At 37.6% G+C, this 21501-nt stretch overlaps 1 protein-coding gene across 1 annotated transcript in view; it reads right to left on the minus strand.

Annotated features, from left to right (window-relative positions):
• The window catches only part of RYK (receptor like tyrosine kinase), a 110387-nt gene that overhangs the window by 22026 nt on the left and 66860 nt on the right, over positions 1–21501 (minus strand). Inside the window, exons 10-13 of the mRNA XM_040232817.1 lie at positions 20154–20223; positions 12628–12760; positions 11625–11734; positions 11301–11460 (exon numbers count right to left, since the gene is read on the minus strand). Coding sequence (XP_040088751.1) covers positions 11301–11460; positions 11625–11734; positions 12628–12760; positions 20154–20223 — 473 coding nt within the window. The remainder of the gene's footprint in view (positions 1–11300; positions 11461–11624; positions 11735–12627; positions 12761–20153; positions 20224–21501) is intronic.

The raw sequence follows: 21501 nt of genomic DNA on the forward strand, positions 1-21501 counted from the left end.
CAACATGACTAATTTTGATTGGGGAACTGCTCAGAGAATGTACACATTTTCACATGACTAACTTTGACTGGGAAACAGTGCTCAGAGAATGTACACATCTCATGACTAACTTCGATTGGGAAACGTGCTCAGAGAATGTACACATCTCCATACGACTAACTTTGATTGGGGAACGTGCTCAGAGAGGGCACACATCTCCACATGATTAACTTTGATTGGGGAACGTGCTCAGAGAACGCACACATCTCCACATGACTAACTTCGACTGGGAGGGTGGGAAGGCTTTGCCGCGTAACTGTAGCTCAAGGCTAAAAGCCGTGTATAACCCAGCGTAGGGCGTCCCTGGTGGCTCAGTGGTAAGGAATCCACCTGCCACTGCAGGGGGTGCACTTTCAGTTCCCGGGTTGGGCAGATCTGCTGGAGAAGGACGATGACCCACTCCAGTATTCTTGTCTGGGAAATCCCATGGACAGAGGAGCCTGGTGGGCAACAGTCCAAAGGGTCGCAGAAGAGCGGGACATGACTTAGCGACTGAGTAACAACATAACCAAGTGTGCTCTTTTTTAAAGAAGTAGAGTCTTACGGGAGAATCTTGTGCTGATGTCACTCTGGAATATGGTCTTGAGCCAGTAACCTCTGTACTAGGTTCAAGAAAATATCCATTCAAGTTTGAACCACAGTGACTCTGTTGTGGTTCTTAAATGTTTATACTGTATCTCTAAGTTCTGTGAGGCAAATTAACTATATGTACTGTAGGTTATCTATTTTAAAAAAAATTCTTCAGTACAAAATTGTATATTATAAATGTACACAAATCTTCAAAAGAAGTTAACAGTTGACACAGCATTGATAAACTTCAGGTACTTGAATACTTAGTGATCATTTAAAAAGCCTGACTGCTTATGGTAGAACACTGATATAATGAACAAAGTATCTGGGATGGTTCTTTGAAAATGGAATATCCCATAATTTTTAAAAAGAAAAATGACTTTGTCTTATTCTTAAGTAAAATGTGCCAATTAAACTTTTGTGGACTATACAAATGAAACTAACTTCACAGCAAGAATAAACAGCTTAACCAATACAGTAATTTTCTAAAGGGAGGTTTTTGTGCTGTGTGGTTCATGTATTTTTAGATGCTGCTGGGGTAAATAATAGTTATATTGGATTATAGTTGCAAATCATTAGTTGCTTTTTTTTTTCTTTCTGCAGAGAAAACAGTCTTATCTAGAAGGAAAGACATTTAGTGGTTTTGTTTCTTTTACTGAGATAAATGATACTGTAAATTATACTTTTATAACTGAGTTATTTTTGGACATTTGATTTTTTTTTAGTTTGTTGCCCCTTTGTGTTAACTGCTCTAATTTCAAACTGATGGTTCTTTAATTTTTTCTAATTAGATACGTAAACATTTAAGTAAGAAAAAAAATAACATTATTCAAGTAAATTTAATGGTATAGCTCCATACACAGTCATTCATATATTTGTATATTCAGGTAAGCTGGAAGGAAATGTAACATTTAGAGGTTAAGGACTGGGGATTTGCTTTGTTTTCTTCATTCTGTGACCTACTTGAATTGTAAGGAAGTTAGTATAAAACTTACTTTTATTAGTAATCAGTTTATCAATAAATCACATCCATCACTGTTAAAACAAAACAAAAAATAAAATAAAAAAGCTTTACTGGATGCACAGTGGTAGCATGTTGAACAGAGAGAGGCAAAAGACAGAGGCAGGGATCTGATTAATAAATTTATACAAGTGAGGTTTAAAGGGGGTCTATTTAATAACTCTTCAGTGTAAACTATCACCTAAAATTCTTAATAATCTTCATATTTATGCCACAATATTTTATATTATGGCAATATTATTCTACTACAGTTTAAAAAAAATGTCCCCAAGTGTACAATGACTGTATATAAAATGCACTGACAAAAAATACACACTGACTGCAACAAGAATCAAATTTAGTACATGTTGTTAACTCAACTTCAAAAATCAGCAATCTTTGGACACAGAGTGTCACACATGACTGAAAAGAGACCAATTCTACCATAAATCTGTCCTCAGATCTAATACTGGATGCCTACCAAGCCATCACATATATCTGCTATATACAGTACTTTCCTCCACGTTATCAGATGCTTTGACATTGCTCCATCAGAACAATGGGGCCATTTGAAGGGAATATTAAATAGAATGATAAGGATAAGGCAGGAAAGGAAAGAGACGTTCACAAGATCTCTTAAGGAAAATATCTATTCTCAGCTCAGTTCAGTAGCTCAGTTGTGTCTGACTCTTAGTGACCCCATGAGCTGCAGCACACCAGGCCTCCCTGTCTAACACCTACTCCGAGAGCCTACCCAAACTCATGTCCATCGAGTCGGTGATGCCATCCAGCCATCTCATCCTCTGTCATCCCCTTCTCCTCCTGCCCTCAATCTTTCCCAGCATCAGGGTCTTTTCAAATGAGTCAGCTCTTTGCATCAGGTGGCCAAAGTACTGGAGTTTCAGCTTCAATATCAGACCCTCCAACGAACACCCAGGACTGATCTACTTTAGGATGGACTAGTTGGATCTCCTTGCAGTCCAAGGGACTCTCAAGAGTCTTCTCCAAAACCACAGCTCAAAAGCATCAATTCTTTGGCACTCAGCCTTCTTCCCAGTCCAACTCTCAGATCCATACATAACTAATGGAAAAACCATAGCCTTGACTAGATGGACCTTTGTTGGCAAAGTAATGTTTCTGCCTTTGAATATGCTGTCTAGATTGGTCATAACTTTCCTTCCAAGGAGTAAGCATCTTTTAATTTCATGGCTGCAATCACCATCTGCAGTGATTTTGGAGCCCAGAAAAATAAAGTCTCTCACTGTTTCCACTTTTTCCCCATCTATTTGCCATGAGGTGATGGGACCAGATGCCATGATCTTAGTTTTCTGAATGCTGAGCTTTAAGCCAATTTTTTCACTCTTCTTTTTCACTTTCATCAAGAGGCTCTTTAGTTCCTCTTCAATTTCTGCCAAAAGGGTGGTGTCATCTGCATATCTGAGGTTATTGATATTTCTCCCAGCAATCTTGATTCCAGCTTGTCCTTCCTCCAGCCCAGCGTTTCTCATGATGTACTCTGCATATAAGTTAAACAAGCAGGGTGACAATATACAGGCTTGACGTACTCCTTTTCCTATTTGGAGCCAGTCTGTTGTTCCATGTCCAGTTCTAACTGTTGCTTCCTGACCTGCATATAGGTTTCTCAAGAGGCAGGTCAGGTGGTCTGGTATTCCCATCTCCTTCAGAATTTTCCACAGTTTCTTGTGATCCACACAGTCAAAGGCTTTGGCATAGTCAATAAAGCAGAAATAGATGTTTTTCTGGAACTCTCTTGCTTTTTTCATAATCCAGCGGATGTTGGCAATTTGATCTCTGGTTCCTCTGCCTTTTCTAAAACCAGCTTGAACATCTGGAAGTTCATGGTTCACATACTGCTGAAGCCTGGCTTGGAGAATTTTGAGCATTACTTGACTAGCATGTGAGATGAGTGCAATTGTGCGGTAGTTTGAGCATTCTTTGGCATTGCCTTTCTTTGGGATTGGAATGAAGACTGACCTTTTCCAGTCCTGTGGCCACGGCTGAGTTTTCCAAATTTGCTGTCATATTGAGTGCAGCACTTTCACAGCATCATCTTTTAGAATTTGAAATAGCTCAACTGGAATTCCATCACCTCCACTAGCTTTGTTCCTAGTGATGCTTCCTAAGGCCCACTTGACTTCACATTCCAAGATGTCTGGCTCTAGGTGAGTGATCACACCATCGTGAGTAACTGGGTCATGAAGATCTTTTTTTGTATAGTTCTTCTGTGTATTCTTGCACCTCTTCTTAATATCTTCTGCTTCTGTTAGGTCCATATCATTTCTGTCCTTTATTAAGCCCATCTTTGCATGAAATGTTCCCCTGGTAGTTCTAATTTTCTTGAAGAGAGATCTAGTCTTTCCCATTCTATTGTTTCCCTCTATTTCTTTATATTGATTGCTAAGATAGGCTTTCTTACCTCTCCTTGCTATTCTTTGGAACTCTGCATTCAAATGGATATATCTTTCCTTTTCTCCTTTGCTTTTTGCGTCTCTTCTTTTCACAGCTATTTGTAAGGCCTCCCCAGACAGCCATTTTGCTTTTTTGTATTTCTTTTCCCTGGGGATGGTTTTGATCCCTGTCTCCTGTACAATGTCACGAACCTCTGTCCATAAGTTCATCAGGCACTCCCTCTATCAGATCTAGTTCTTTAAATCTATTTGTCACTTGCACTGTATAATCATAAGAGATTTGATTTAGGTTATACCTGAATGGTTTAGTAGAGAAATAACTTAATGGATTTAGTGGAGAAATCCACTGAATGGATCAGTGGAGAAATAAGTTAAGAAAGAATGAAGGGATGGTGTCAAATGTGACTGGTGACAGAAGCAAGGTCTGATGCTGTAAAGAGCAATATTGCATAGGAACCTGGAATGTTAGGTCCATGAATCAAGGCAAATTGGAAGTGGTCAAACAGGAGATGGCAAGAGTGAACATTGAAATTCTAGGAATCAGCGAACTAAAATGGACTGGAATGGGTGAATTTAACTCAGATGACCATTATAGCTATTACTGCAGACAGGAATCCTTTAGAAGAAATGGGAGTAGCCATTATAGTCAACAAAAGAGTCTGAAATGCAGTACTTGGATGCAATCTCAAAAATGACAGAATGATCTCTGTTCGTTTCCAAGGGAAACCATTCAATATCACAGTAATCCAAGTCTATGCCCCAGCTAGTAACGCTGAAGAAGCTGAAGTTGAATGATTCTATGAAGACCTACAAAACCTTTTAGAACTAACACCCAAAAAAGATATCCTTTTCATTGCAGGGGACTGGAATGCGTAAGTAGGAAGTCAGGAAACACCTGGAGTAACAGGCAAATTCGGCCCTGGAGTACAGAATGAAGCAGGGCAAAGGCTAATAGAGTTTTGCCAAGAGAACACACTGGTCATAGCAAACATCCTCTTCCAACAACACAAGAGAAGACTCTACATATAGACATCACCAGATGGCCAACATCAAAATCAGATTGATTATATTCTTTTCAGCCAAAGATGGAGAAGCTCTATACAGTCAGCAAAAACAAGACCAGGAGCTGACTGTGGCTCAGCTCATGAACTCCTTATTGCCAAATTCAGCCTTAAATTGAAGAAATGGGGGAAACCACTAAACCATTCAGGTATGACCTAAATCAAATCTAGTCTCAAGGAGAGCCAAATACAGAAAATGTATTGAGGGGAACTACTTGATCACCAGACAAGAACTGGTCACTCTGAAACTATGTTAACTGTTCCCAAAGTAAATCCACTTATTCCTCATTCTCAGGAAATATTAGGACTATTTCATAAAACTAAACAATATTTTTCTTAATGTTAATATTAAACTTTAAATCCTTATCTCCTAACGTCTCAATGATCTTTTCATTTCTCCAGCTTTTTCCTAACATCTTTTAACCAATTCATCTTAATATAAATTTAATATTTAAATAATAAGTCCAGGATTTCCCTGGTGGTACAGTGGTTAAGAATCCACCTGCCAATGCAGAGGACACAGGTTCCATCCCTGGTCTGGAAAGATTTCACATGCCACAGAGCAACTAAGCTCGTGTGCCACAACTACTGAGCCCGTGTGCTGCAACTGCTAAAGCCTAGAGCCTGTGCTTTGCGACAAGAAAAGCCATCTCAGTGAGACGCTTACACAGTGTGACTAGAGAATGGGCCCCGCTCACTGCAATTAAAGAAAACCTGTGCAAAGCAATGAAGATCCAGTGCAACCAAAAATAAATAAAAAGTACATCTGTAAGATTGTTGATGTATAAAATGTCAACCATAATGGAAACAAAATAAGTAATGGGACTCAAGTATTATTCAAAAATTAATAATGAGGGAATAGCATAAAATGGAACATTTTCTGTTCTTTTAGAAATAATAAGCCTTCTCTGAAAACTATAGCGCTCTCTCTGATACCACAGTATCACAGCAGTTCAGAAGACTACTCTTCCTGGGCATATTACGAACATGAGTTTCTCCTGCTTGAGTCTGCTCAGGATTGTGGCAGTGACTTTCCATGGCACTGGGCAAATAGGAGTAATTTAAGAAGCACTCTACTTCAAACAGAATATCTGGATAACTTACAGATTTCTCTCCTTCTTCTAGAAATAATCTCTAATATTCACACAAAAAGTAATGTCAATGAATACATTTTCATGTGTAAAAAGTGAAAGTGTTAGTCACTCAGTCATGTCCAACTCTTTGCAACCGCATGGACTGTAGTCTGCCAGCCTCCTCTGGCCATGAGACTTTCCTGGCAAGAATACTGGAATGGGTTGCCATTCCCTTCTCCACACAATCTTCCCAACCCAAGGATCAAAGTCAGGTCTCTCGTATTGCAGGCAGATTCTTTACCATCTGAGCCACCAGGGAAGCCCACTTTTCATATGCCCTGCACCCTAAAAACTGTTCAAATACCTTAAAGGATCTCCTCATTGCCACAAATTACACTGATAAGACCAGCATGGAAATCATTTCCTTGATTTGTTTTTCCCAAGAAAATGCTTTTTAAACACTATGTAATACCACAAAGACGAGAAAACTAGCATGAAAAACTCTTAATTGTGCACTCCTGCTTGCATTTGTCTCTTAATAGAAGGTAGCCTGTTAGCAGAATTATGTTAGCTACGAAAATTAGCTAAATAATTCAAAGAAGATATAAATCAAAAAATCTGTTCTCAAATAAAGGAAAAGCAAGTCACCAAAAAAAAAAAAAAAAAACTATGGCAGTACCACATCTGATGAAAACAGAATAAAAACAATATCCAGAAATTCTTAAGAATGGTTAGGATGACATCATATCTTAGAATAATATTAGAGATTTATAACTAGTCAAATCTAATTGTGCATATTTCCTACGTTCAACAGTTAAAAGCTTATATTAACATTATAAGAGTGTCGACATAGTGAAATATTGAATCCTTCCAGTAAAAACTGTTAAAACACAAGCCAGAAATGCAATGTATTATTTTTAAGATGGAAAACATTAATGTATTTCCAAGGAGAACTTTTAAATATAAAGGAATGCAAAAATATTAAGGGTCTTTTAAAGGGCAGAGAAAATGTCCCTTCCAAGGCAGTAATATAATTTGTTAGATGTTACATTAAATGTAATAGCTAAAACAGGTATTTTACACGCATAGATATTCTGGTGGGAAGGGAGGTTACATTACTTATGACTCTGAATGAAGTTTTATAGCCCAAAAGTAGACTGTTAAGTATAGTTTTTTAAAATCCCAACTCCAGGAGAATGGACACATGTATATGTATGGCTGAGTCCTTTTGCTGTCCACCTGAAACTATTACAACATTATTAAACAGCTATATGCCAATATAGAATAAAAAATTACTAAATTAAAAAAAAAACCAACCAACTCAATCCATAAAGGAAAAGTGGGATCAGAATACATGATTATACATTTTCAATACCAAAGTTAAAAGGCAATTAATTTAACACATGTGCTTTAATATAAGAATTCAAAAAATATTCAATCTCACAAAACTGAAAGGCTAGATTTTTACACTAAATAAGTCCCATCAGAGTCATAGGACACAGAAAGGTATTTCCATTCCTTTCCATCTCAATTATCCAAGACAAAAGATACTTAAGGGAAAAATACATCTATCTTAAAAGAAATGACATTATAAGAATCTAAAGAAGAAAAATCTGAACCTTTTAGGATCTGACCATGTTAAATGTAAATCGACGGGTATGCTCAATATCATACTGCTCCGAAGAACTTGGGTCACACAGATATTTCAAGTTTATGCTAAGACACACTAAAAGTAGAGATGGTTTTAAAGTAATTTTCCTGTTAAGCTTCTTACCAGTAAGACTGTGGTGATTTTTAAAAATAAAGCCATCAAGTGATCAAGTTAACAGGGTATTTGGTATGACTCTATCCTGACAGAAGGCAAGTTCTTCTATATGAACTCTTGTAAAGTTTGTAAAATATCGTAACAGTAAGAATAACTGACCCTAACTATGATTTTGAAATACTTGCTTAACTAAGCAATGTGTGCTTTACATGGACTTCGCCAGCTAATACAGCACAGTGTACCAAGCTGAAAAGATGCAGATCATACTGGTTAGAAATGTGTTATTAACGGAAACCTCATTAGTTGAAGTGTATCATCTAATTTTTACTCTGGAGTTCCTGTGAAATATGCCATAAGTGTTACCAAAAACATCTCCTTAAAAATTTTCCTAATACAGTTTAAATATACAATGGAATACTTATACAGAAATAAGCAGATACATTACGTTAAGCAGGCATATTTGGGGGTTTTCATTGTGCAAGCAAACAGTACCATCATGCATACCCCTCTGAAAATTTTTATAATAATTAAACAATCCTCAATCTCTTGAAGTAATCTCAGAAATATCTTTGGGTTTCCTGCCTGTTAGACTAGTTTTGAGTTCACCATGACTGCCACCTCATGTCTGCTAAGGCAACTATGCTATATTTCAGTGAGTAATAAAATCATAAAATTTCAAAATCAACCATTGAAAAGAATATTAACATCCAAAAGAGATGAATGAATTAATCTTTTAAATCAACTATGGAATGATATTTTCAAAGAAAATGTAAGGAAAGTTTCTTTTACTTTTCTGCATTCAAAACTTCATATGTAGGCTTTCCTACTACAGGGGTGAATTTGAAAACCATACAGCTCTAATTCAACCGATATTATGTTTTAGAATTATGTTCTAATACCAAAGTTAAACTCAATTTTCGCCCCAATGAAAACCGCTTTGCTTAGTGTAGAAACTGGTATTTCATCTACTATGCAGAACTTCTGAACACAGGTTTGGCAACCTGAAGAACAAGCACTTGCATATAACTGGTCCTTACTGTCATTCAACACAGCAGCTGTGTGCTGGCCTAGATTCTGCCTTCCTTTTTAAAAGTATCATTTGAGAAACATAAACATAAAAAACAAGAAAGCAACCCCTCCTTCCCTGCAAAGAAGCCCAAGTTCTCTTCACATAACTATGGAGTCATGTAAGCTGCTTCGTGTATCTGTACTGCTTTACTTGGGATTTTAACTTTGTGACATTAATGTTAAGAGAAGTTTTATTATCACAGCTCTGGAAGAACAGACTAGACCTAGTTCCCCACTGCATACAAGCTGAACCCTCAGGGCTCAGTATCTAAGAATCAGCATTTATTTTTCCCACTTCTACCCATTCTCCAGCAGAACCCACGCCTCTGGCTGGGAAAGACTGTGGCAACATGAAGCTAGTTTCTACCCACTATTAACCTTTGCAGCTGCTCCATGAAGCAGAAAACATCCTTCTTATCATCATCCATATTTTTTTCTAATATTTATTTTTATTTGGCTGCACTGGGTCTTAGATGCATCAAGCGGAATCTTGAGTTGTAGCCTGCGAACTGTTAGTTTCGCCATGTGGGATCTAGCTCCCTGACCAGGGATGGAAACTGGGCCTCTGCATTTCGGAGCACAGAGTCTTAGCCACTGGACAACCAGGGAAGTCCCCATCATCCATATTTACTCCGCCCATCTGACAAGTGTCAGATAAGTTGTTTTACTTTTTTTTTTCCAGAGAGTAGCTGACTTTAAATTAAGTTAAAAAAGTATTTTGTAGATATGCATAATGGAAGACCTTCATTTACAGGAAAAAAAAAAAACCTTTAAAAAGTACATTTGTAAATTGTTCATTCACATCAAGTGAGTACATTTTATCAAGACGCTTGGTTTGCAGAAAGGCACAATATATCAAATAGCCAACCTAACTTCTGACAAAGAAAAAACAAACTTTAAGTAAAAGATTATAAGAACAAGAGAAGGTTTCTCCCCAAATAAATCATTCTCATTTCAAAGGTTTTAAACTGGAATACCTGCCCTCAACAAGGAAATATTAAATAACTTCAATTACTGAGGGGTGGACTGAATGGTGGCAACAAAGATATGTCCACATTCTAATCCCTGAAACCGATAAATATCACCTTATATGACAAAAGATGTGATTAAACTAAGGACCTTGAGAGTAGCAACTTCTGGATTTTGAGGTGAGTCCCAAATGCAATCATACATGTCACTGTAAGAGAGGCAGAGGGAGTTTTGAGAGACAAGCACGTGGAGCATATGAACATGGAGCCGAGAGATGCAACCACAAGCCAAGGAATGCCAAGAGCCACCAGAAGCTGCAAGAGGCAAGGAAAGTTCCTCCCTTAGCAGCTCTGGAGGGAGCATGGTCCTGCCTACTCCCTAATTTCAAACATGTGACTTCCGGAATTCAATTGTGAAAGAATAAATCTCTGCTGTTTTACCACCAAGGGTATAACAACAGCAGTCACAAGACACTAATACACCGAGAAAAAGTGTGTATTAAATGAGAAGTCCTTAAACGACACAAACTCAGTAAAAGGGTAACCCTAAACAAATCGCTGAAACCCAGGATACAATGATACAGTAAGTCTGATTTTTACAGCTGAAACTATGAAGCAAATTACCCTACAAAATTTTACATGCAACACTAACAGATCCCGGTTGATACATGGGACTTATAAGCAGAAGTTTTACCTAATCTCTAAACATTCAGCTATAATAATAAAGTGCAGTGAACAAGACACAGAAAAACAATTTTCCAAATCCAACTAAAACGTGACAGAAATTAAAAACAATTAAAATAGCTGCAAAATACACACCAATAAATGTGGCTTCTGAAACTATACATCACTAAATTTAAAGGATCCCACTATATGATCTCCTTGAATGAGCAGAACCACCTAGACACTGACAAGAGGGAAGAGAGTGACATCTGGGGAATTATAAATTATACAGGCCATAAAACCTGGAAGAGGTCATTTGGAAAAAAAAAAAAAAGAAAACAATAAATCTTTACTATCTGAAAGCCACTTGGTCACTCTGAGACTTAAATAGCCTATCTTCAATATCATTACCTTTAAAACTGGGATGGTATCTATCTCTCTCTCACAGGTTATTGCGAGGATGGAATGAGATTACACACAGTGATGGTCCCACAGTTTGGGTTGCAGCTTGTCTCCACAAATCAGCTGACGGAGCTAACTACACTTGCTTTCTGAATAAAAAATTGGGGGGAACAGATACTAGATTTTAAAAAGTGGAAAACACTCTAAACGTGTTTGGAGCCTCTTCCACATTCTGTTGCTATACGGGCATCTCAGCACTTACCACATCACTAGCGCTGGAGAACTCATTATTAACCAGGCTTTCAAGAGCCATCCACCTAACCGGCCGGTTTTCATTGTCTCCCAAACAATGATAGTCCATGGGGAACAAGTCTCTAGAGAGGGCATTGTCTGTGATCTTAACTTGAAGTGTGTCATCAATGCTGAAAAGGAAAGACATGAACATCAAATACAATCAGCATGTTGAAAAAAATAAGGAACACAGTCACTCTTAAATACAACACAATTCCCACTGTGACTCCTCGAGAGAACCCCAAATCCAGGGAGCGCTAAACATCAAACCACAGTGACAAGTCATGGCACCTACACGCAGTTCCTAGCAGCCAGGTCTTTGTGGATGACTTCCCTTCTGGCCAGATAGCTCATTCCACAGGCAATCTGAATAGCCATGTGGACCAGGTCTTGTTGAGAAATTGCCTGAGGTAACAGAAAATGACAATGCTTGTGGTTAGCACAAAAACATTGATGGTAGTTGTTTATTTTATCACACATCTTACTCTATCCCCAAGTACTTTATACCTGCACATTGAGTTTTAAAAAGCTACTTCTTGACTAAGAATATGTTTCCATAGCTTATACTTATATATCTACTATAGTCCTTACTGTTGACCGTTTAGTTTACTATCTCTCATCTGTTAGGCATATCACACCAACATCCAGAATATACAACAGTGGCTCAATAAACATCTGATCAATGAATGCTGAATTCTCCAGGTAATATTTCTAATGTTTATAATTAAATAACTTGTTATTTTATAGGAGGTTATCCCCTAGGGACCATTTTCAAACTAATGCACGTTTACAGCTAACTCTGATGTGCTCTCTGAAGCCAGTGTGCCCGTAAGGAATGAAATTTTCCCCCACATGATGCTGATGGACACAGCCTCCAACAATTTGTTGGAAATCCTGGTTATCAAATTATTCCCCACAATGTATACCTCTGGCTATCACCAGTTTTTTGGGGGGAGTACAACCTCTGTAAGGTCTATTTTAATTTCTAGAAAAAGATCTAGTCCAAGTACCTTCAAAGAATTATCAGGAAAATGACTGAGATGGTGTTACAGAGAGTCTGAGGTGGTTATGAATAACACACATGGTTACACAGGGAAAACCTTCAGCACCAGCCTCAAGACAGGAATCACAAACCATCTTCCTCTAAATCAACAGGTTAGCAACACCTTCTGGTTCAGTGTGAGTTTCTTTTTGCAGACTTCTAAACAGTTTGTATTCAAGAATGTTAACATCTACTTTCAAAGATATTATTTAGAAGCTACTGGCAAATAATTGGTATTGGGGCAAATTTTTCTCACCTGTGGATTATTGGCCTCTACTAATTTGCACTGCCGTAAAAACAATTTAAGATTCCCCCAATTCATGTAAGGCAATATCACCATGGGCTTTTCTCCTTCTTCTATACACACATTGGTAATAGGAAGAAGATTTCTATAAAATAATAAGAAATCAGGAGAACACAAGTGAAATCTGAAACTTCAGGGGGCTATTTTTCATTAAAAGTAGTAAAATAAAGATAACCTAAAAGAAAACAAGAAAGTCTCAAACTTATTTAAAAACACATAACCATTTAAAATGTAAAATTATAAAGCTCTTTTAGAATAGACTTTAATGCTTCCCAAGTATCCACTTTCTTGGTAGGGAAAAAACTCAAAAGCTGTTTCCTGTGGACTAGATTCTTCTAAGATACTACTCTAGCCACACTAAATCGTTACTCTAAAAGGGTAATCAGAGAGACCCAAAAGATGACTTGATGGTGAGCATATGATAAAAGCTTACTTGGTTCATTATCAACACTTTAAAAAAAAAGGGCCCCAATGCAGTCTACAGAAAAGAATATGATAATCAAGAGCCTGAAACTATCTCACAAAGCCAAAGAGTTCTTAGCAGTTCACATGAGATTTCTAAATCTTAAATTTACCATTTACTGTCTGTGTAACCATCTTTCTTGGCCTTAGTTTCCACACCTCTAACATAGGGACACCCCCAACCATAAAAAGTTGCTGTGATATGCAAAAAGCCAAGCATGTAATTAAAAAAAACAAAAAGAACTTGTTCCTTTTTAAATCTCCAGGGCAGACATAAATACATACATCCTCCGCCTAGTGACATCTCTTCCATTGGTACTGGAAATAATTTTTTCCGAAGTTATATAACTTTTAACATAATTATTAATACCTCATTTCCCCCCACTAAGCTGAAAATTCCTAGATGGCAAAAACTAAAGTGAACTTTTTAAAATACCCAATGCTTTGTATTCTGTGCCACAGAAATAAGCATTTAATAAATATCTAAAAAATAACACCAAATAACAACCTTAAAAATACTTCTCCTTAACTTAGAAAATTGTCTCTAAGCATATGACTAAGGAAACATTATTTAACATAAAGCTATATGAACAAGGATAGGTAATGCAGGATTATTAGTAAAAAGTTGCAAACAACATGATTGTCCAAAAGTAAGAAAGTACAGCCAAGTAACAGGCTAGTATACAAAACAAACAGTCACAAAGAGATGCTATGAGAATATGAGTAAAAGCTTACATTATAGGAAAACAAGATACAAAATTCACACATTTGCAGGATAATTACAAATATAGTAGAAAAATAATAAAACTCTGCACAAAAATGTGCCAGAGTTGTTGTCTGAGTTGTGGGACTTTAGATCATTCCTACCTTGCTTTTCTGTATTTCCTACATTGTTTCAATTGAGTATATATTTATCAAAACCACAGTCTCACAATTTTGGCCTAACAGTGCACAAGTGAAAGCTATGGGCCCCCCTTCTGCTGTGCAGGAGCTACTAAAATGGAAAGCACTGATCCTGTGGAGCCAGGAAAATGAAGACTAGATCAGTAAACTTGTATGTGGTAACCTCTCTGTAAGGCTTCTTGCTTGTATTACAGCCTGGGAGTGGCAGCGATGATTAGTTCCACTTCACAGGGGAGGTAATCCATGCAGGGGTAAGTGATAAGGCTATCTGCCAAGAATAGCAGCAAGCACATGAAAGAAAAAGTTAAGTCTTCAACTGATTCTAAAACCCTGTTTTCCCCTGGATCATTGGATATTCCCTACCAGGGGAGCAAGACAGAGCTTCTTTTCACACCAAGTCCTATACATCCTAAAATGACTGCAGCAGGAGGATTGGAGGGAGGTGATCAAAAGGTACAGACTTCTCATTATAAGTACTGAAGTGAAGTCGCTCAGTCGTGACCAACTCTTTGTGACCCCATGGACTGTAGCCCACCAGGCTCCGCTGTCCATGGGATTCTCCAGGCAAGAATACTGGAGTGGGTTGCCATTTCCTCCTCCAGGGGATCTTCCCCACCCAGTGATTGAACCCAGGTCTCCTGCATTGCAGGCAGACACTCTACCCTCTGAGCCAACCTGATGACTACAGCTAACACTGCTGTAGAATGTATAGGAAAGTGGCTGAGAGTAAACCTAAGAGCGCTCATCACAAGGAGGAAACTTTTCTTCTTTATTCTTTCCCTTTTATTGTATCTATATAAGAAGATAATGTTAGCTGAATGTACTACAGTAATCATTTCACAATATATATAAATCAAACCATCATGCTGTATGTTTGAAACTTATACAGTGATATGTTAGTTATTTCTCAATAAAAGTGGAAAAAATGATGAACAGGTGTGCACTCAGGTTTAAGTGAACCTACTATGACTTCAGAGGTATGTGAAAGAGCTGTCCAATCTATTTAACTTTCAAAATTATTTTTCTGCTCCTTTCTTAATGACTGAAATTCACTGAGCAGAGTTAAAGGAATCTGACTCAAGCACAGTAGGTTTGCTGGATGAGATCAAAGCATTTACCCTTTATTTAAAAGCCCTCCAGGAGAAATAACAAGCTGCCCAAAAATGTTTCAAAGAACAGATGGCTGCTCTTCATTTTGCCCAGTTTATAAAGGGAAAGATGATAAAGAGGAAGGTCTGGGATCTATAAAAAGAGTACATGGGAGCAGAAGGAGGTGTATAAAGGAAAGGTAGGTTCTGTGGGGAGTCGAGACAAGAACTAGTACAATTCTCCATCTTGCCGAGTGGGCCTGCAGAGTGAGAGCCGTGAGGCATTCAGCAAAATGCCTACCATCAGGCACTCTTGGGCCTATGGAGAGTCAAACCACAAGAAAAATAGTTCAAGTACTTTTTATGAAGCAGTCCTAATGGAATTTAAGCAAACTGATAGCTATCTTTTATTTATACAGCTATTTTAACTTACAATAAAAATTATTCTCAAAAATTCCACTGGAAAAAGGAGTGAACAGAATTTCAAAATGCTCTAAAATATTTCAGTCCTTTACAACTCTTAATCATAGAAGGTAAAAAATGAATAAACATGATGAATTACATACCAAACCTAGTTTTTTTAAAAAGGGTAAAATCAGAAACCAGGCATCAATTGTTGCTGAGTATATTGAGTTTGCTTGATAAATTCTATAATCTGATTACTAAAGATCATTATCTCATTTTTAACCCTCATGCCTGGTGCAAAATGGGCACTTAATAAAGGAGAACAAAACAATGAATAAACAAACGCATAAACATAGCCATGAGCAGTCCAGACAGTTCAGTTCAGTCGCTCAGTTGTGTCCGACTCTTTGCAAACCTATGGACTGCAGCACACCAAGATTCCCTGTCCATCACCAACTCCTGGAGTGCTCAAACTCATGTCCATCAAGTTGGTGATGCCATCCAACCATCTCATCCTCTGTCGTCCCCCTCTCCTCCTGCCTTCAATCTTTCCCAGAATCAGGGTCTTTTCCATTGAGTCAATTCTTCACATCAGGTGGCCAAAATATTGGAGCTTCAGCCTCAGCATCAGTCCTTCCAATGAATACTCAGGACTGATTTCCTTTAGGATCAACTAGTTTGATCTTCTTAAAGTCCAAGGGACTCTCAAGAGTCTTCCACAACACCATAGTTCAAAAGCAACAATTTTTCAGTGCTCAGCTTTCTTTATAGTCCAACTCTCACATCCATACATGACTGCTGGAAAAACCATAGCTTTGCTAGACAGACCTTTGTCGGCAAGGTAATGTCTCTGCTTTTTAATATGCTGTCTAGGTTGGTCACAGCTTCTCCCAAGGAGCAAGTCTTTTAATTTCATGGCTGCAGTCACCATCCACAGTGATTCTGGAGCCCAAGAAAATAGTCTGTCACTGTTTCCATTGTTTCACCATCTATTTGCCATGGAGTGATGGGACGAGATACTATGATCTTAGTCTTCTGAATGTTGAGTTTCAAGCCAGCTTTTTCACTCTTCTCTTTCATTTTCATCAAGAGGCTCTTCATTTCTTCTTCACTTTCTGCCATAAGGGTGGTGTCATCTGCATATCTGAGATTAGAGATATTTCTCCCAGCAATCTTGATTCCAGCTTGTGCTTCATCCAGCCCAGTATTTCGCATGATGTACTCTGCATATAAGTTAAATAAGCCGGGTGACAATATACAGCCTTGATGTACTCCTTTTCCTATTTGGAACCAGTCCATTGTCTGGTTCTAACTGTTGTTTCTTGACCTGCATACAGATTTCTCAGGAGGCAGGTCAGGTGGTCTGGTATTCCCATCTCTTGAAGAATTTTCCCAAGCTTGTTGTGATCTACACAAAGGCTTTGGTGTAATCAATGAAGTAGATGTTTTTCTGTAACTCTCTTGCTTTTTTGATGATCCAACGGATCTTGGCAATTTGATCTCTGGTTCCTCTGTCTTTTCTAAATCCAGCCTGAACATCTGGAAGTTCATGGTTCATGTGCTGTTGATGACTGGCTTGGAGAATTTTGAGCATCACTTTGCTAGCGTGTGAGATGAGTGCAATTGTGCAGTGGTTTGAACATTATTTGGCATTGCCCTTCTTTGTGATTGGAATGAAAATTGACCTTATCCAGTCCTGTGGCCACTGCTGAGTCTTCTCAGCATTCGACTTCACATTCCAAGATGTCTGGCTCTAGGTGAGTGATCACACCATCATGGTTATCTGGGTCATGAAGATCTTTTCTGTACAGTTCTTCTGTGTATTCTTGCCACCTCTTCTTAATATCTTCTGCTTCTATTAGGTCATGACATCTCTGTCCTTTATGGTGCCCATCTTTGCATGAAATGTTCCCTTGGTATCTCTTAATTTTCTTATAGTCTAGACATCAGGAGTCAAAAAGAAATGTATTGTAGACCCTAGTCCCCTTATAAATGAAATAAATTCCTATCATGAGTAGAAAGAACCATATATGTTCTACATATTAACAATGTGTTTTGCTAATTTAAAACCTAGGAGTCCTGGTATCACTTTATGACTGGAAAGAACAATTAATCAGGATCAAACCATAACCTATCTTTAGAAGACTGCCCCTCATCACTGAACGTGCAGTAACAGATAACCCTAATTCAGTAAGTCATCCCATTCCACCATCTAAGCGTATCTTGCTAAGTCGCTTCAGTTGTGTCCGACTCTGTGTGACCCCATAAACAGCAGCCCACCAGGCTCCTCTGTCCACAAGATTCTCCAGGCAAGAATACTGGAATGGGGTGCCATTTCATTCTCCAAAGGGTATCTTGTGGCTACTAATTCATCCTAGTTGGATGCTGGAAAATCCAGCTTAAAGCTGCCTGAGAAAATGCTACAAATGCTTGCTGTGAACATCTGTCAGCCAAAGTACCTTTGGGCTACCATGGATATAAAACTGCTTCATGAGAAAATTCTGGCTTTGTCTATTTTTATCCCTGCCACCCACTTTTGTGCTGATGTGGTGTAGATCATTCATCAGAGTAAGAATACTAGCTAAGCACCTAAGCATTAGGTTAATATTATACACTGGTATTTAACATTTTGGTTCTTCCCCCAAGGGTCAGCATGATAAATAAAGTACTCCCAACACTGTCAGCAAGAACATTTCCCAGTTCATCATTACCCGGTTCTTATCTTGTTACTCAGAGGAAATAAAATGTAGCTTTTTTCAGAAAATATAATCTAAGGAATGAGTTATCTATCCATTCCTCTTCGAATGAGTTCTATTCTTGGATTAAATCAGTGAATCAGGCCAATGGAAGGTAATATTCTTAAAAGTACACGACTTTAATCCTTCAAAAGGACATTTTTAGCCCCTCATTACTGTGTGGTCAATTTTTTTCAAAAGTCTCTGGCTGCTTTATTTTCAATGTTCATTAACTTAATCAATGTCCCAAATATATGATAAACCTAATGAGACATCTGTCTCAGAGTATGAAGCCAGAAAAATCTTTTCTCCGCCAGGAAACATGTACATTTCCTTCTCTTCTAATACTGAGATTTAACAAATTGTAATACTTCCTTCAGCCTTGCTTGCCCAGAAGCTAAGAGTTGCTTTGTCTCCTTATTGTTGGCTTTTCCAGCATCACAATGCCAAAAAAACTCAGTTTCGTTTTCATTACCATTTTTTGGATCTTACTATAGCTGCCTTTTTACATCCTCAAATTCTTCTGAATATGAACTGAAGTATAAATAAAATTCAAAAATAAAACTGCACAGTCATTTTTTTACAGAACTCAAGTAACTGCTCAAAGTACACAGAAATTACAATGTATAATGCCTTTTGCACATATTACTTTATTTTTTCCTAGAAGTCCATAAATATCTTCCAATAAGGATGGTCACTCTCCCATTTTTCAAACATAAGTGACCAAATTTCCAGTAGGCACACAAATTAAACTGACTCTGTACAGTGCTTTACAACAACAACAAACACACTGCCCAAACACTAATACTGCTACATAATGTGATACTGTAATTATGCCCCTTTTGGCTCATAAGTTAGAATATCTTGTTATAGCTCTGGAAAAGGACTGCTATCAAGCTTTTAAAAAATTTTCTTCATACAACAGAACTATATGTATCTTTAAAAAAATCATACTGAAAACTAATGATAAGAGACTGGTTAAATAAAATTTGATGCACCATTTAATGAACTACAAGTAGTCTTTTAAAACTGGATATGAATCTAGTTACTTACATGAAAAGTTAAATATGTTGTTTTGCTATAACAAGAAGGATGCTAACCTTATTAAAGATAATAGTATTGTGATTTTGTAAGAAAATATTCTCAACGTTTTGGAAAATTGCATGCTGGAAATGCATTAAAAGTGCTGAGATATCCAATTTAGTTTAAAATATTTCCACAATCACAAATACCTATCTATCTGTATCTAAATAAATGTATGATACAGACATATGCACAGCACAAATGGCAAAATGTAAACTATCAATGAATTTAAGCTGTGGGCTTATTGGTGTTTCTATTCTGGTCTTTGGTACTCTACATTGGAGGTCCCCAACCTGTGTGGCACCAGGGACTGGATTTGTGGAAGACAATTTATCCACAGATGTGGCGGGGGTGAGGGGATTCAGGTGGTAAACTGAGCAATGGGGAGCAGGAGATGAAGCTTTGCTAGATCACCCGCCATTCACTTCCTGTCGTGCAGCCCAGTTCCTAACAGGCCTGGGGACTCCTGCTCTAGATGCACAAAATTTCCTAACAAATATTTTTTTAGCATACGTATATCATTATCCTACTTTTTAAAGAGAAATATACACATAAATATTAGCCCTTTCCTGAAAGCTCAGCTATAATTATCTAGATGTGAGCTTATATACTCTTCTTTACATTTTATTGTTTTTAAATTTTGTGCAATGAGCATGCATTTCATTTTTATATTCAAGAAAAAAATTAAGCTATTCCAAAAAAGCTTTCAATTAAGAACACACTATATCATTTTTAAAAAACATAGCATACTATGTTACCAAGTGTACTTAACACTTAAATGCTGAGTGGTTTCTGCTCTCACCTGTGATGAAGACCTCGGAGCTTACAACTTTCAGTGAGCATCATTGTCACCTGAATTTCAGAAGCTTGATCTGCATATAAAGAAAAAAATATTGTCATATATAGTATGATGATATTACACTTATGACACCAATATTTTCTGATATTAGTAAGGAACTATCTCAAAGAAGGCTGAGAGCCAAAGAATTGATGCTTTTGAATTGTGGTGCTGAAGAGGACTCTTGAGAGTCTCTTGGACTGGAGATCAAAACAGTCAATCCTAAAGGAAATTAACTGAATAATCACTGGAAGGACTGTTGCTGAAGCTGAAGCTCCAATACTTTGGCCACCTGATATGAAGAGCTGACTAACTGGAAAAGACCCTGATGATGGGAAAGATTAAAGGCAAGAGAAGAAGGGGGCTACAGAGGATGAGATGGTTGAAGGGCATCACTGACCCAATGGACATGAGTTTGAGCAAACTCTGGGAGATAATGAAGGACAGGGAAGCCTGTCGTGCTGCATTTCATGGTGTTGCAGAGTGTCAGACACAACAGAGCGACTGAACTGAACTGAATCTGTTCCATCGATCTTAAGTCTATATAACACTTTCTTGATTACTGTAGTTTTCTAGTATATCTGAAAATCAAGTATAGTATAAATTCTCCAAATTTGTGCTCTTTCAAGATTATTCTGGCTATTTTTTATCTGTAACATTTCCACATTAATTTTAGCATCAGTTTTTCTATTTCTATGAGAAAAACCTGCTGGAATTTTGATCAAGATGAATTTGAGCCAACTCCAGGAGATAGTGTGGTACACAGAGGAGCCTGGTGTGCTATAGTCCATGGGGTCACAAAAAGTCAGATGTGACTTAGTGACTGAATAACAGACTATATGGTAAATTTTCATTAAAAGTTTCAGGTAAATCTAAACAGGTCTAGCCTAAAATTCTATTGTAGTACATAGAATCTCACTGACAAGGTCAATATTTACAAACGCCAGTAAGGATAAGTTTGACTACATAAAGCTGAAATAACAAAGCAGAGAAAGTAATAGGCTGGATAAATATCTGCAACACATAAGGCATATAAAGGGCCAACTCCCCCGTCCCCACCCTGCCGCTTAGAGCTCATACAACAGGGAAAAAAAATTGAAAAAGAGGCAAAGGATATAAACAGTTTATTTAAAAAAGAAACATAAAGAATCAGCAAAATTAAAAAAGGATTTTCTGCCTCATTCCTAAATAAAGAAATGCAAATTAAACTGTGAAGTCGCTCAGCTGTGTCTGACTCTTTGTGATCCCACAGACTGTAGCCCGCCAGGCTCCTCTGTCCATGGAACTTTTCAAGGCAAGAATTCTCAAGGGA

This window comes from Oryx dammah, unplaced genomic scaffold (assembly GCF_014754425.2).
Source record: "Oryx dammah isolate SB20612 unplaced genomic scaffold, SCBI_Odam_1.1 HiC_scaffold_2, whole genome shotgun sequence".
Lineage (NCBI taxonomy): Eukaryota > Metazoa > Chordata > Mammalia > Artiodactyla > Bovidae > Oryx > Oryx dammah.